We start from the raw sequence: 15,554 nt of genomic DNA on the forward strand, positions 1-15,554 counted from the left end.
ACAATCTTGTAAATCTGTTTGCATTTCGGGGTATCTCATAAATATTTCACGACTCAAAAATATCACAAAGAGCCAAGAAACACAAGCGGAATACCTGATGCACAACGGCTTTGTGTATGCAGCACCTTTAAAAACATACAAACAAGATACGAGATATATACTTATGATCTGCTGCCGGCCGGCTGACCATGTGTTATCCTCTTGCTGGCAAGCAAACAAACAATCGCGGGGGTAAATAAAATTTAACCATCGGGCAGTTTGTAGTTTGTGTTTGCAAGGAAAAGTGAATAAACTTGAAACGCCAACGAATCTGTTTGCTTTTGTTTGTCGGAGGCTCCGCTGCTATTGTTCTTCAACAACGATCTTGTTGTGCTTGGCATTGAAAGTGCAGTCTTTAATTGCTTCTGATTATTATGCATTTGAGTAACGAGTCGCAGTCGCAGTCGCAGTCAGACTGCTGACAATATCAATTGAGGCCCAAACTCATCCTTGTCGCCAGTGGCGATCAACGGGCATGTAAACATTGTGTTGATGCGGTCGTTAGTTTGATTGGATATCGGAGGGGTCTTCCACGCCTTGACATCGAAAATGCGCTGGCAAATTTATTTGAATGGCATCCCGCCTTCGACAGACATACAGATGTACCAATTGAATGCCAAACGAGCCGTTTGATGAATTGCATTTCCATGGCGCCAGTGGAGTGACCGAATGGGGGGACAATCACCCCGTGTTTTTGATGGGACCCATCTCCCCTCTACGTCTCTGATTTGTGTGTGATTGGAATTGCGAATGGTGGGTGCACATAGTGCACATCCATTAATCGAAGACCCACGACGGATTCCTGCCTTGACTCATTTTGGGCAGGGCATTTTTAATTCATCAAGTCAATAAATAGCCATAAATCTATTTTTGAACGTTAGAGGTTATGATGAGTGAAATATTTGGGGTAATTAAATAAAAATAGTCAGACGTTTATGTGATTTTCCTTCGCCACACACGCAGACCGCCGATCGCTGAATGCCAGAACTTACTCACAGGTGAAAATGACCAACGAGTCTGACTCATTGACCAGGCACCCATTGAAAATGGAAAATATGCTAGCAACCGCCGAGGAATTATGAGTAGGAAAATTCACTTCGGCAATTAAGACTTGTGGCGGGCAAAAGAAAACATGCCCGCAGGTGAGATTCATTAATTTTATATGCTAAGTGGTGGCCTGGTGGGGATTCGTTCAAAGTACATTTTTGGGAGCCAACTGGGAGCCGAGAAAAATGGACTGGAATGCCCATTCTCATTCTCATTCCCATTTCGCATAACAACATTTCTTGGCCTATGTTCTTAAGGGTAAACAATTCGAAATGGATTCTGGTATTTCATATTATTCAATTGGAATTCCGAAGATCGAGCATATCTAAAATGATCACCATTTTTGGGACATTGTTTTGCCAGTCTGTCTGTCACTCAAATGGGTTCCCTTTTGAATGGAAAACCAAGTGGGGCCTCCTTCGTCATTGTCACTTGGCATTAAGGAATTCGAAGAAGACCTGGACCCCCACTGCATTTCGCTGAAGTGGAATAGCGCCACATCAATCATCGAATTAGGGAGATGCAGGGAATTAAGCATATCAATCTTGTTCTGCAGATGGAGAGTTGAGATTCTGCAGAGTATCGATTTCGTAATGGCCAGTGGTTCCACTTTGGGCTGCCTTCCTCATTCGCATTCCTGTTGACTAAGCATGTCTGTGGGAATCTCGACAGACAGGCAGTCACGTCAAGAATTCAAAGCCCAACTACTTCCATGGAAACGGCGATCAGCAGTTCGAGTTTGCCTTAAATTCGGTTCCGGCGAAGCCGAGTACTCAATGGGGCAATGGGACCTTTCCACCCAGGGAGCAGATGTGAAATCCGAAGAGCATGTGCTCCGTCTGCCGCGACTTGCATTCCGCGAGCTATGCGGAAAAGCTTTGCGAAACCTTCGAGCGATCGCATTTATTCTAATTATTGCCATTTTTTGTTTTACTTTATGTGCAGTGTTAATTTCAGAGCACTGTCTTTCTTTCTTTTATTTTTGTTGCTATATCTTTTTCTGTCTTTGTATCTGTATCTGTAGTTGTATCTGTTTCTGTTTCTGTTTGTGTGTCTGGTCGAGTTTGTCTGGTTGTCTGTCAATTAACCCCAGCGCTTTGCGTTGATACTGTAAGTTATGGCTTTTTAATCGCTGAGAATTTGCATGAGCATACTTGCTGGCCTGGTCGACTGACTCGTGCTCATATTTCAGTTGGTCTGTCAGTCATTCAGTTAGTCAGTCAGTCAGTCGCATTCGCCTCATTAGCAGGCCCTCCAGTTAATTCCATGGCCATGACTCCAAGTGCATGCCAAAACCGAGCTTCGACTGCAGGTACAAGTCAAAGATGCACGGGGAGAAAAGTCCTTTGAAGTTTGCTGTAGAACTGTAATAAAGTGCTTCCTTTCTACTACATTTTCGTATCACAAATTTTGAAAAGGGTATTCATCAAAAACATTTAATAATATTATAAGGATTATTAAACATTTTGGAAAGAAAATTACATATTCTAAAAGTCTCAATTTATGTAAAGCTACAAGACTTAATTCTTTATTTTAACAAGAATATCATTTACAAGATATAATAACATGGAAAAATCCTACAAAAGTTATAAGATAAGATCCTAGGTTTTTATTTTGCTATTGTAAATACAATTTTTTTGTAATTCTGTAATTTCTGTTGTAAAAAAGTATTTTTAAATGTGAACATCTTTCATATTTTAAAAAGGTTAGTTAACATGTTAACAACTGATGTATGTGATATGGAATTGTTCTGCCTGTATGGCTTTGTCAGTTCATTCAGATCTCGGAGGCAGTTCCTCTGCATTTCATAAATAATTCATCGCGAATCCCTGCTGCAGCGTCCCATGCAAAATAACTTGCGAGACGGGCGGACATTTCGTATCTGGCAGATATGTAGATACGTACGTCAGTAACGCCGACATTTGACGGCTGACGTTCGAGAAACGTCACTGACCCCCGACTGCATTTATGAATTTGATTTTGGCGGCGATTCCCGTTTCACTTATTCCCCGAAAGCCGAAGAAGGCCCGCCAACGGGACACACTATATGTATATGAACATATATGAAAATGAATCAGCGAGAGACGAGCATTATTGCCCGTAAGCATTTCTACATGTGAGCATATCAAAATTTGGCCGGGTCAGTGCACTTTTCAAAACGCGACAATATTTCGTTATTTATTGTTCCGAATCGAGATTGGGTGTTGGAAATTCGGGTATTTGGGCCATGGGGAATGGACAGTGGGGGAAACCCATATCTGAGCTCTCATTATAATTATTAAACAGGCAATTAATAGGCGTTCTAATCAATTTGGGCACAGCTCATTTGCTCCGCTTTTGATCCCCTCACTGATCTTTGTTTTTTTCGGCGATACACTCAAAAGTTCAAATTTGAGTTCGAGTTCAGCGGACTGCGCTATTTGCATACTTTTTTTTTGTTGCTATTGCTTTTTTTGTTGCTATTGTTGCTGCCGTATCGACGATGTTGCTGGTCTAGCAACGATGTTGCTGGTGTTGCCGCCTGCCACCAGCTTGACCGGCATCATTAATCTTAATGATACGAGAGTTGCGACCGATTAATTTGTTCGATAATTAAAATTGATGGCCCTGCCGAAGGGGAGGATCTCCTTTCGATCGATCTTACAGCAAACGGAAGCGAAGGAAGCGCAATCGCAACAACAAAAGGCCTTCCAAAAAAAATACAAGGGAAAAAAAAATAAAAACAAAGACTGAAAAACACGAACGGGTCAAGTAAAGCAAGTAATCAGACAAATGTTATATTAATGTTCAACGAGAGTTATGAGGCGTGTTTCGCTGTTGCTGTCGTGCAACTTCCGACACGTTTCTTTCTCCGGTTTTGTTGACGGCTTTTGTTTTGCATATGCGTAGTTGTCAGTCAACCCCGAGTGGCAATAGCCACACTTAGATGTGTCTATTAACGCTTTTCCACGACAGTCTATTGTGATAGCCGTTTGAATTGGTTTGAGCCGCCTGAAAATCGCTTCCTAATCGCACACCAGTGCAGTATGCTAATGCAGATTTATATGATTTTAACACCCGCCACTTAGCTCGAAGCTGAAAAGAACATTTTCTGTTATTTATTTGTGGCTCAGAGATGCTTGCAAAAAATTAACGCCTTCTGTTCGGTTTGTTTTCATTTTTTTTCTGTCCAAAACATTTATTTATGCGTCGCCGGCTGTTCTACTAATTCCAAAAGCTCGGGAAAAATGTCACACGAAGAGGAAGAGAATTCCTCTGAAATATCTTGATACATTCGCACATGTATCTAGATGTGTAAGTCAACTTAAGATGTCTAGTAGCGGCTAATAAATCCAAAAGAAAATATTTCGCCAGACAGAAGCACTCGGATCGGCCCACATGTGCCACAGTTATTATTTTAGTGTTGTCTGCTATTTATTTATATTTTACATATTTAATACATATTTTATTGGGCGCTGCTCTTCTTTCTTTTGCTTTATTTATTGTTGTCAAATCGCTGGTGTATTTTTATAATTTTTGTTTATGCCTTGCATATATCACGTTTTTTTATTGCATTTATTTTTTCAACTTTTAGTTTCAGCTTTCGCTTGGCTTCTTCTGCTTTTTTTGGTAGGTTAATTAAGCAGTTTTATTGTTTCCTCGTTGTTGTTCTCCGGCCATATTATATCATAGTTTTTATGGCCGACAAACGTTCAATTCGCTGCACACAAGAGTTCATTTCAAACAAATACACATAGATCAAAATTCTGACACGCTTCTGTCCATTGGCAAAAGTAATCACAAAAGAACAGAACCGAACAAAAAAGAAAGTACACAAAAAGCTAAAATAAACAAGAAAAAAATAAATGGCAAATTTATAAAAAACTGACGGTGCTATTTTTGGGAACCGGCGTCCTCGATCGTTCTCGTTTCCATGCATTTCTTTTCGCTTTTTTTCGCCAAGCAGTTTCTATTGGAAATTTTATTTTCCCATAAATCTAACCTCAAAGCCCCTCGCACTCATCATTTGTCTAAATTTTTTTTAGCACAATTTCTTCGTTTTTTGTTTATTTTCCCTAACATTTTCTTTACGCACATTTCTCTTCTGTTTTGTTTGCTTACGCGCACGCTTGCAAAAAAGTTAACAAATTAATTTTGCTCTTTTTCTTTTGGGCAGCCAACATCCTACAGAGCCAGCAATTCGGTTGGTATAACTATTTTTAGTAAAGGGCATGTTTACTTAATTTTCGATTTTTATTGTATTTCGATTTCATTTTATTTTAGCAGTGGCGCTGAAATGTGTGAAAGTTTGGCATAAACATTGCTTCAATTTCAATTCGATTCTGTTCACCGTGTAAAATATCTATTTAAAATAGATTTCTTATGCCTGTCGGTATTTTATACAACATATAGAGTGTTGTACACTCAGGAATTTAAACATTAATTTTAGTAGGCACTGTGTGTAAGCAAATTTCCTAAGTAGCTTTGCTTTTAACCACACGAATAACATTTGCTAAAAGTTGTTGTATTGGAATTTGTGGTAATTTTCCAGCCGATGAAAGATATGTTAATTATTATATCGGTAATGGTGAAACTAATCTTATGCTGTCAAAACTATTATTTTATAAAATGTTTTTATACAACAACTTCATAATTTAGTTATTTGGTGTAAAATATTTTTAATTGATACTGAGTAAAATATTTAATTTAGAAAGTTTTAAAAATAAGCCAATAATATATTCACCTCTGAGTCAATAGCTCGGAAATGACCATTCTTCACACTTATATATTTCTTTTCACTTGAACTATTCTTAATTTTCGAAATCAAAGTATAAGAATCTTAAGAATATCACAGGATTTTTTCGATTAATAAATATACTTTTCACATAAATCTCATTCAATTTTATTTGACAGTGTGTAATTATTTTTCCTCTGCCCAAATATAGGAACTTCTCTTATTTTAATTGAATAATTTTTGATCGAACTATGATAGCTTAAATTTTCGCTGAGTTCTCGGCAAATAAAAAATCCCCGCGATCGTTCGACGTTTGCAGCAGTTGCGCAGATCTTGTACGAAATTCGAAATAAGACTGACGGAACGTTTTCAAAAACCATACAAAGTATATTCGCGCTTTTCTGCTCGGCCTTAGTTTTCCGCGATCTTTTAGCTTTAAGCAATCTAGCGATAAAGGTATGTGTATCCATAAGATTAAGAGAACAGGTGAATCGGAGTGGGTGGATTTGTATACTTCGTTTTTTACGAAATACTCTTTTTCATGCTGCCGGAAATGAAGAAATGGTAGGACTTTGAATACTTGTGAAATACATTCTCTTTTAGATAAAAACGTAAAATTACAAGAAAAGAAATCATTTATTTCTTAACTATTATGCCGGCTTATAACTTTAAAAAAAAGTTATTACACCCTGCTTTTAAAGAACTTTACATAGAATATTAATAATGAAATCTTTACTATAGAGACTAAGAGAACGTAAATTATATTATTATTGAGAGCGAATGCTAAATATAGCAGAAGAAGCGCCTTATATTCCCGCCAAAGCGCTAGTAAGAGCAAAAATTAAAGAGATGCCAGAATTTCTAATCTTGATTAGCCTCTTTTTATGCTAGGTAAAATTTTAAAATTCCTTGTCGATACACACGTTTTGAATTTTGATAACTTTATGTGATTTTAGGCACGGAAATTATTTTCTTTGCTTCTGGCAATTTTAATCAGTAACTCAAAAAAAACTTAAGTAAAATCCTTCTATAAAAACATTTATGCAAGTTAAGATTTTCCCAATGAAGAAATCCTTTGAAAAGCTTTTTCGCTCGCCGGAATTCACGCACCCACCTCTAGTCAAAAGTTCTTTCTCTCGAAAATAATTATAGAAAACCATTTTAACGTGTATTAAAGACACCCAGACGCTTGCAAATACGCTTTCTATTTTCTAATTGACTTATTTTTCTTTTGCTGGCTGTCTTCGCCGTGCCAACAACTAATAATATCGCAGTGCCCGATTGCAACCATCTGCAACGGGATTTGACAATCTGATAAATGCAATGCAAAATGCGAAAATATCTTCTTCAAGAGGAAGAATCTCAGCAATTCTGGCGCCCTGTGGCCGTCGATCTGCACTTGACCTCAGTGCCGCCGGAAAGGCTTATTGCTTCAATTGCCAATTGGCCGGGATGCCAAACTAAATGCAAGTGAAGACGGGAATCTGGTATCTGAGTTCTGTGTTCTTGGCTCTTAAAACTGGTATCTGGTATTTGGTATCTGGGAGGTACGTGCCCTGACATAATGGTTCTGGATCTGGATGTGGCTGATTGGGGAGTGCCTTCACGTCCTCGACAATTTCTTGGTTCGTTGGGCCGTCAGCAACGCCCTACTCGTGCGAATTTATGAGCAAATAAAATCGGTACGCCCCTGTCAATTTCTGGGGACTTTTCTGAAAATTGTCGACGTTTGTCTTCTCTGCTGGCTGTTCCGCTTTTTGGCTCTAATTGCCAAATGTCTATGACATACGCTCGTGCCCCGCCCGCGCTTATATAGAGTGACATAAGGCAATAATTCGAGATCGGCCGACATGTGGGAACGTTGATCTCGACGGATATTTTCGGACCACTGACTGGTTGATGGTCTTCCAGGAAGTATGCAATTTATTATGCAAACGGCTTCTCTAGCTTCTATTGGGTTGTTCGCACTCAAATTAACTCTAATTTATGGTATTGTCCCTGAATCGGTGACATTAATTCGATATAAAATATATACGGATCTATATGTGAGAATATAGATGTTCGTCTTAACGATGATTTAACTTGCTCAACCAGCGATTATTTCGCTAATTTGGCTCTTTGATTTTTCTGTTTTATTTAGTTTGTAAATATTGTTTTGGTCGATGATCTGAGTGCGGAGATCCTAGCCGAATAAATGGCAAACGCCCCAATAAAAAAGCTCTCAGCTTTTCCTTTGTTTGTTATGATTTCCTAATTAGCAGCATATCACATCATAATTGGGCTATAAAAGTATTTTTTATTGTTGCAACTACTTGCAGAATTTGAAAACAGGGCAATAACTCTATGCTGCTTGAGAGCATAAATTCTGTAGCAGCATTAGCACAATACAGAGTATTAAAATTAAGACATTGAGGCTGGCTACTTTATGGCACACCAATTGAGGTCGCAACTCGGGGGCCATAAAAAATAATTGAGAGTCGGCCAATAGAAATCCAATTTATGACAACACTGGTCCACTATGTAAATAAATGACCACTGCTGCTGGCGGATTTACACTTAGAATTTCAAGGGGGGTTAAAAGATCACCCAAGCAGTTCGCCTACCTTAATGACCTCCATGAAACCAGTGGGCGGAGGTGCTTTTCGCCGTTTTCCTGGAGGAAAATCCCCACCGGGAACCACCATTTTGCGGTACATGGTCCCTAATTGATTGCACCTATTTTTCACTGTTCACTTTTCGTTTTACGTGGGAGACTTTCTTCACTCCGATTTTCCTGCACTCTTCGATGAACGTTTAAGCACTGAAGTGTCGCGCAGACGCAACGTTGCCACAACTTGCAGCAATCACAATGCCACGATCTCGCCAGAATTGCGGCGACAACTTTAACACCGCGAAAAAGAAACAAATTCGCGATCTCTTTCTCGGGTTCACTAAACTGAAACTGCAACTTAAACGTTGGCTGCGCCTGCGCCTTCGCAATTTGTTCGGCCTTTTAGCCTTAGCTTTTTTTTTTTTTTTTGTGGGCAAGCCTCGGCTCGAATTAGGAGGTCCTTGCTCCGCCAGCAAGCCAGCATATATATTTCTTTCTTAAGAGTAGAGTAAGCCGATCGATGCGACTGCGACTGGATCCGCGTAGGAGGAGCAGGCAAATATGATCAGCTCTGCGTCACGCGAGCGACTGAAAGATCACTTGTATTGGTGGCAGGCGGATGGCGCAGATGCTGGTTTTTTGCCTCGGCCACAGCTGCTCCAGCAAGAACAACAAGAGCAGCAGCAGCAGCAGCAGCAACAGCAACAGCAACACTAACAACAGCAACATCTACAGCAGCAACAGCAACATTAACAGCAACACAATGTAGAAGACAAGGAAGGGCGCTGTCGCTGTCATCTGCAGTATCCGATTTTCGTATGGATGGTGTATGGTGTATGGTGTATTTATTCATTGTGTATAATACCCTAATGAATTATTACAGTTTAATGAAAAATGGGCTGAAATAATTACGGGGTCCGTGGCGTTTGATTGAAGAAGTTTTGTGGCCGAGAACAACAGCAATCGGCAATCTTAATTACAACAACTGTACAAACACTAATGAGAACACTGGATGGATTTAACAATTCGCGGGCTCAGCATGGCATAAATACAGATACAGATACCAAATACAGATATAAATATGAATATGTAGGCCTGGTGTTTGCATACCCCTTCGAATGGACCAAGACTCTTGGGATATGCAGACCCCGAAACGCGAAAAGCGATCGTAAAAGTAAGTGGGACCCTGGAGAGTCTGCCACAAACTACATGACATTCCAGCCTCCACGAGAAGGGAATGGCTGTGTTGGGGAATGGGTATTTAAGACCCTTTTTTCTGGACGGCCTGAAGGGCCTGTTTGGGTACTTATTAACGCTTCATTAAATTTCCGTTTGCGCCCACAAAGCAAATGCGAAGCGACGTCTCGAGCCAAGAAGTTTTTGGCGGCCAAGAGCTTCGGTAGAAGGTTAAGAATGCTCGAAATTAAAACTGGTTTTCCAGAACCTGGCGATAAGGCGGATTCCCTGGCCAGCAATCGTGGCCGATAAGATCTAAGTTAATTGAGACTGGCAAGTGCCCTGGCCAAAAACTCTGAACCGGAACTGTTGGGCCAACTAAACAAACAAAACGATTTGGAATTTTTGCAAGTTTTTTTGGGTAAGCGAAAGGATCGGATAAGAGCAGCTTAGCTAATTGCCAAATCACTTAAACTACCCAAAATGGTAATCACTGATAACCAGGGAGAACAATCAGTGGCTGAGCTAATTAGGCCAAGATTAGATCGCAAATACTCTGGTTTCTAAAGGGTATCAGCAAGTGGGCGCTCACTTATCTCACTAAGTTGACCAGCTGCGAAAAGCCGCCGATGATTACCGCTGAGACACTTCCCATAGGCAACTGATTGCGGTCCGCAAAGAACAACAAAATCAACAAAATATAAACCATAAAAATTAATACATTTTTCGAATTATATTATTACGCACGAGGGAAACAAAAAGGCCACAACAAAGACAATGAATTGAACCGCAAGCCAAACGGAAAAAAGAACAAAAAATTCTACGGGAAAAGAGACAAAACTGCGCCAAGTTCAAGGCGATGTCAGTTGTCAGTTGGCCAAGTTATCCATTGAAAGCCGCGCTTGAGGCTTTCCGCTTTCGGCTTGAGGCTTTCGGCATTTGGCTTTGGTTTCTCGGCTGGCTTTTTGGGTTGGGTTTTCAGGGGTTTTTAAGGCTTTAGGCTCTAGGTTGTGGGGTGACTGTTCAATCCATCAAAAGAGATTATATTCATTAACTAGGCGAGCGAAGCTTCGATGGCGCTGATGGCCACTGTACTGCTGGAATTTCTTAATTTTTTTGACAGTTCTCATCAAAATGTGTTGAAATCGCTATTATTATTTGTATCTGTATCTGTAGGGGGAACAAGGGGTTTTTTACAAGAATCATCTAACAGCTCCACTGGCGCGCATGACAGGCAAGAAATTCTCGGTATTCAATAGCCGCGATCTGTGGACTCCATTAAAAGGCCGTTTTTATTTCTGACAATTAGACGCCATCAAAATTAATGCCCTGAATTTGGCAGCATCTGTTCGAGTAGTCAGCGCCTAACGCACTTGACATTCAAATGAAGAGAGTTTGGTCATCCAATCGGTGGTGGCCTTGGTCTCTTGGATCTTACATAGATATATATTATATGCGGATCGGATCCGCACGGATTTAGATACAGATTCCCGCAGCTGTCGGATGTGCTCAGGCAATTAGTTTGTTTTCACTTTGACATGTTTACAAGAACCAAGCACAATTGGCCTAGTCTAGAGTCCGATAATTATGGGGAGCAGATGGTTTCCCTCACGGACTTTTTTTTCTTTTGGGGAGGGGAAGGCGTAAAAAACAATCGAACGCCCGTCCCCAAGAAAAATTGGGAGTACAACAAAGGGCAAAGAAGGGCAGAGTGCTTAAAGGCTTTGCGCTTTTGTGATTTTACAGCCCGACCTCGGCGACAAATGAGGAAATGATTTTTAAAAGCCCCTCCAAAATCGATAATTAATAACGACCAAAACTGAAACTTGATGGCTCACAACAAAGGTATGGCAATTATTGCTTTAATTTTAATTACACGCTGTTTAGCTGTTTAACACAGAAAAGGAGCGACGACTTGAGATCTCGATGCAAATTTGGCAAATGGAACCACTTCGGCTTTATCTATATCTATCGATTCGTCTCCGCTACCAAATTGGAAGCTTGTCCGCAAGTCAGCAAGTGGGCTAACCAGTGCAATCGAAGGCTTTGTCTTCGACGAGGGCAGCAAACAAGGCATTTTATCGACGCGAATTATTATTTATGAATAATATTAATAATTACTACTCACTTGCCAGTGTATTCTGTTTGGCAAACCCGGCGAGATCCACTCGAGGTTGATGTACTTGAAATGCGGTGAATGTACACATGCTCTTGTTGAGCAAACAGATATATAGAAGATATGTGGGTCTCGAACTTAGTCGCAGACTTCGTTGTTGTTTGTTGTTTTCCTAGTGGGTAGTGCCGCAGTCGCACAAGTAACTACTTTACTATAATAACATATCGTTTGGCCACTCTTGATCGGTGGAAGGTGTGCCACAAACCGAAAAAACGCAGAACGCAGTATGTGCACAGCTCTCGACGACGCACATCTGCTTGGAGACCGGATTAAAAGTCGATCCCAGCGATCCAACGATCCATCGATCCATCGATCGGTTGGATTGCGAAACCAATGGGCTTGTACTATCCATACAAATGTGTTTTACTGTCTGGCAATTTGTTTTTGTTTCTCTTTTTTATATCGATTTGAATTGTCTGCCATTTAACGGCGTTCGTTAACCGCGCGTATTTATGACCCCCCAATTTGAGCCAGCACGTTCTTATTCTAATTTATCTAATTTGGAATAGGTCTGCCATCAATCTACTTAGCATGGCCATCAGCCGGTCGATCGATCGATGGATTGATCGATCGCGGATTCGATTGTCATGCTCGGCATGACAAATTGAACAAGAGTTCATTTGTGGGTGGACACTTGGTGTCCGCAGGTCTTTTCACTTTTGGGCTTAAACGGGTTTGTTTCTCGCCGTTTCTGCAAACACACTGCTGGATTCTGTGTTGCCCTGGGCCAGTGATCCGGCGATCTAGCGATCCAGCGACTTGTGACCCAATTTCCTTGACACATGCCTGGCAGGTTTACAAACAAAAACTGTTACGGTTAACAATAATGAATTCTTTTTCTGCCCGCTCCGCTGGGGCGTTGGCAGTTCTCATTATTCGGCCGCCGTCGCTTTCCGCCCAATTGCCGAATTCATTAGGCCATAATTGAGTTTAGTTGTCGGTTTGTCAGTGAGCCCATAAACACGGCCAGGCGCCCCGGGGCCAAAAGCCGGGCAAACTGATGTGAAACCACCGCTGGAGACCCGGGTTTTTGGCGCTAAAGAGCAACACCAGCTTGCGGCCACGTTCATTCAGAATTGCGGATGGTGGACTGCGAATTACTGTGAGTTGTGAATCGAGAACCTCAGCCACGGAGTTCCCACGCCTCGAATTCTTCACGCACGCCTCAATATGCGAAAACAAGAAAAGAGCTTTGAACTCATATCGACTAAAAGATACCTGGTATCAAAGATGAAATTTTTCTCTTATTTCATTGCATATTTTTAGGGGCTGTCAAAACGATCAAAAGTATATCCTTTTATGATATTGGAATTTGCAATGTTTTAGTAAAATTTAAGGGAAGGTCAAAATATTTATTTAAGTTATTTAAAAGCTTGTGTTAGTTTGTGTAAATGAAAGCTTTTACAATTTACAAGTTTATTGGCAAGTCATTAAAAGGCGTGGGAATACTTAAAATAATTTAGTTTTTGATATTTGCATATGTGTAAATCTTTACATTATATTATCTTAAATATTTGTATACATAAACTCATTCAAGGATAACCAATGATCTGCACTTGATCTGCGATTTGTAACAGACTTTCGCCTTCTAGCTCTATTATTGTTATTATTATTTCTGCGGCTCTGAATATTGATGCAAATCGGTTTGGCGGCCAGCAGGCTCTAAATAATGAATTCCATAATGTTTATGAAGACCAGATGCGTTTGGCAAGTGGGTGGTGGGTTGGTGGGATGGTGGCTGCTGACTGCAGGCAGATAGCCAAATGGGCGGACAGGCAACGGCAACGGCCCACAGTTTTCAGGCCGGGCTATAACATAATCATAATCGCAATAATAATAAACACATCCGATCGACGGCCAGCACGTGTGTGGCTCTGTTTGGGCTGATTTGTGCGTTGGTAATGACCCAAATTTCGGAGCTGTGCGCTAAATACGCCTAATGGTCGTTTAATTATTGTACGACAGACAGCGACAGCCGTTGCCGCACAAGCAGCAGCATAAATACAACTAATTGTACAATAACAATTTCCACAAAAACAACAATAGGAGGAAGGAGGGGGGTAATTGTATTTCTATTGGCCCCAGCGACTAATTCGCTGTCGAATACAATCGTAATTATGTACCTATACACTAAATGTTTTTGGCTCCCCCATCGCTAGCAGCGCCACCTGGCGGCAGCTACTGCGAACCACGACGCTTTTTTGGCCATCATCTTTGGCATTTGACAAATTCACGCCTGCTGCCGGCAGCAAAAAAAGAAAAAAAAAAATGAAAAAAAAGAAACGCCTAAACTTGTTGTCGAGCACAGTAATTTGTTTATATTGTACAGCAATTGACACGCCTGCTTTAACAAAATTTGCGGCAATTGTCTGGAGTGCTAAAGTTAAAAAGGGTGCTTAGGTTTTTAAGTTTACTTTTACGTTTTGCCACCTTTGCAGCGATATCTTTTTATGGCAAAGGCTAAATTGTGCCCCTGGCCAATGGAAGCGGGTGCTGAGCAACTGTGCATAACATTTTACGGCAGTGGGCTTATTTAATCTGAATTTAGTTTCCATTCATTTAATCTAAATTTGATTTTCATTTTCACAATCCTACTGTACTGTATTAATTAGCGAAGGCTTTTTGGCTTTTGGCAGCGGGAATCCGAGCATCGCAGCGTTCATGTTCCCCAACTTGCGTAAATAGAATTTCATGTTTCGTTAAAATATGCATTTTATATAAAAGCGAAATGGGCAATATTGCCCCGGCATACAGACAGATGAACGTGTTAAAAATATATTTGTTTCAACATATGGGTAAGTGCACTTGCGTAAATAATAAATAGAACGGGCCAAGTTCACTTGGTACATGCTAAATGTATGGATGTTGAAAGCGGAGGTCCAATCAAGCAATTAATCAAGCTTTTTCTCGGCCACGTAAGTAACCCAATATACTGCTCTATAGCTCCCTCCGATGGGGTATACATTTATTAATTTCCAACAATACTCTTATCGGAGATCGGCTCATAAGAGCTGCCAAAAATAGAGTGCATTAGTTTTATTAATTTGTGTTTAATGTTTTGAAAAGAAACAAAAACAAAAGCAAGAGCAATGAGCGTGTTTGTCTAGCCGAGCAGCTGAGCTGAAAACAAACGTGCCGTAGCTCAGGGACCCAAGCTCACCGGCAAAAAAAAAAATAAAATAGCGAAAAAAAATAGCGAGATAAGGGAGCTGAACTTGTTGCTACCAGCATTAATTAGCATCGCTTCGCAGATCGTTTGCAGATCACTTCGATCGCACTCGCACAGTCCAAGTTCAAGTACACGGAGAGAAACACAATGCGAATCTACTTATCACATCATTCATCTCATATGGAAATGCTTTCAAGCATATCGTGAAACTAATACCGCACCTCAACTAGAAGACTGTCATAACATAATTTAGCAATAAAAGCGTTTTTATAGTGTTGTATACTCTTGTCATGCGCTGCCGTTAAAAGCTATCATAATAAATGTTGAATATATATAGGGGTATTATTTCTGGATCTTGTATCAGGAAGCAAGCTTAGTTTCAGTAGCTTGGCATCATTTTGTATTTTAAAAGGATGATCTACACTGTTTTTAAGCAGAAAAAACACTCTCTGTCAACAAATGTTTCTGTGTATTCACATGCCCTGCAAGTTCCCTACTAAAAAGTAGCAACATGGCTCTAGATGTGTGTACTATTCGTTGCTAAACATTTGGGTAAACACCAAATTTGCCGTGACGTGCACTTCTGTCACTGTAAATTAACACCTATATATCACCTGCCAGCTGATCGAGCTGGAGTACGATA

General features: G+C 40.4%; 2 protein-coding genes across 4 annotated transcripts in view; one reads left to right on the forward strand and one right to left on the reverse strand.

Annotated features, from left to right (window-relative positions):
- The window catches only part of LOC108096377 (A disintegrin and metalloproteinase with thrombospondin motifs 9), a 37,308-nt gene that overhangs the window by 15,023 nt on the left and 6,731 nt on the right, over window positions 1–15,554 (reverse strand). The window contains exon 1 of one of the 3 annotated variants that reach the window (XM_017197942.2): window positions 8,404–8,964. The exons of 1 other annotated variant lie outside the window; for it this stretch is intronic. In XM_017197942.2, the coding sequence (XP_017053431.1) occupies window positions 8,404–8,496 (93 nt within the window). In that variant the 5' untranslated portion in view covers window positions 8,497–8,964. Of the gene's footprint in view, window positions 1–5,809; window positions 6,144–8,403; window positions 8,965–15,554 lie in introns of those variants that run through there. One more of the 3 variants, XM_017197952.2, reaches the window with a different exon arrangement.
- LOC108096411 (B9 domain-containing protein 1) overlaps window positions 1–15,554 on the forward strand; it is a 39,957-nt gene that overhangs the window by 9,993 nt on the left and 14,410 nt on the right. The window lies entirely within an intron of this gene.

The sequence above is a fragment of the Drosophila ficusphila genome, unplaced genomic scaffold, assembly GCF_018152265.1.
Source record: "Drosophila ficusphila isolate 14025-0441.05 unplaced genomic scaffold, ASM1815226v1 contig_791, whole genome shotgun sequence".
In the NCBI taxonomy this organism is placed as follows: domain Eukaryota; kingdom Metazoa; phylum Arthropoda; class Insecta; order Diptera; family Drosophilidae; genus Drosophila; species Drosophila ficusphila.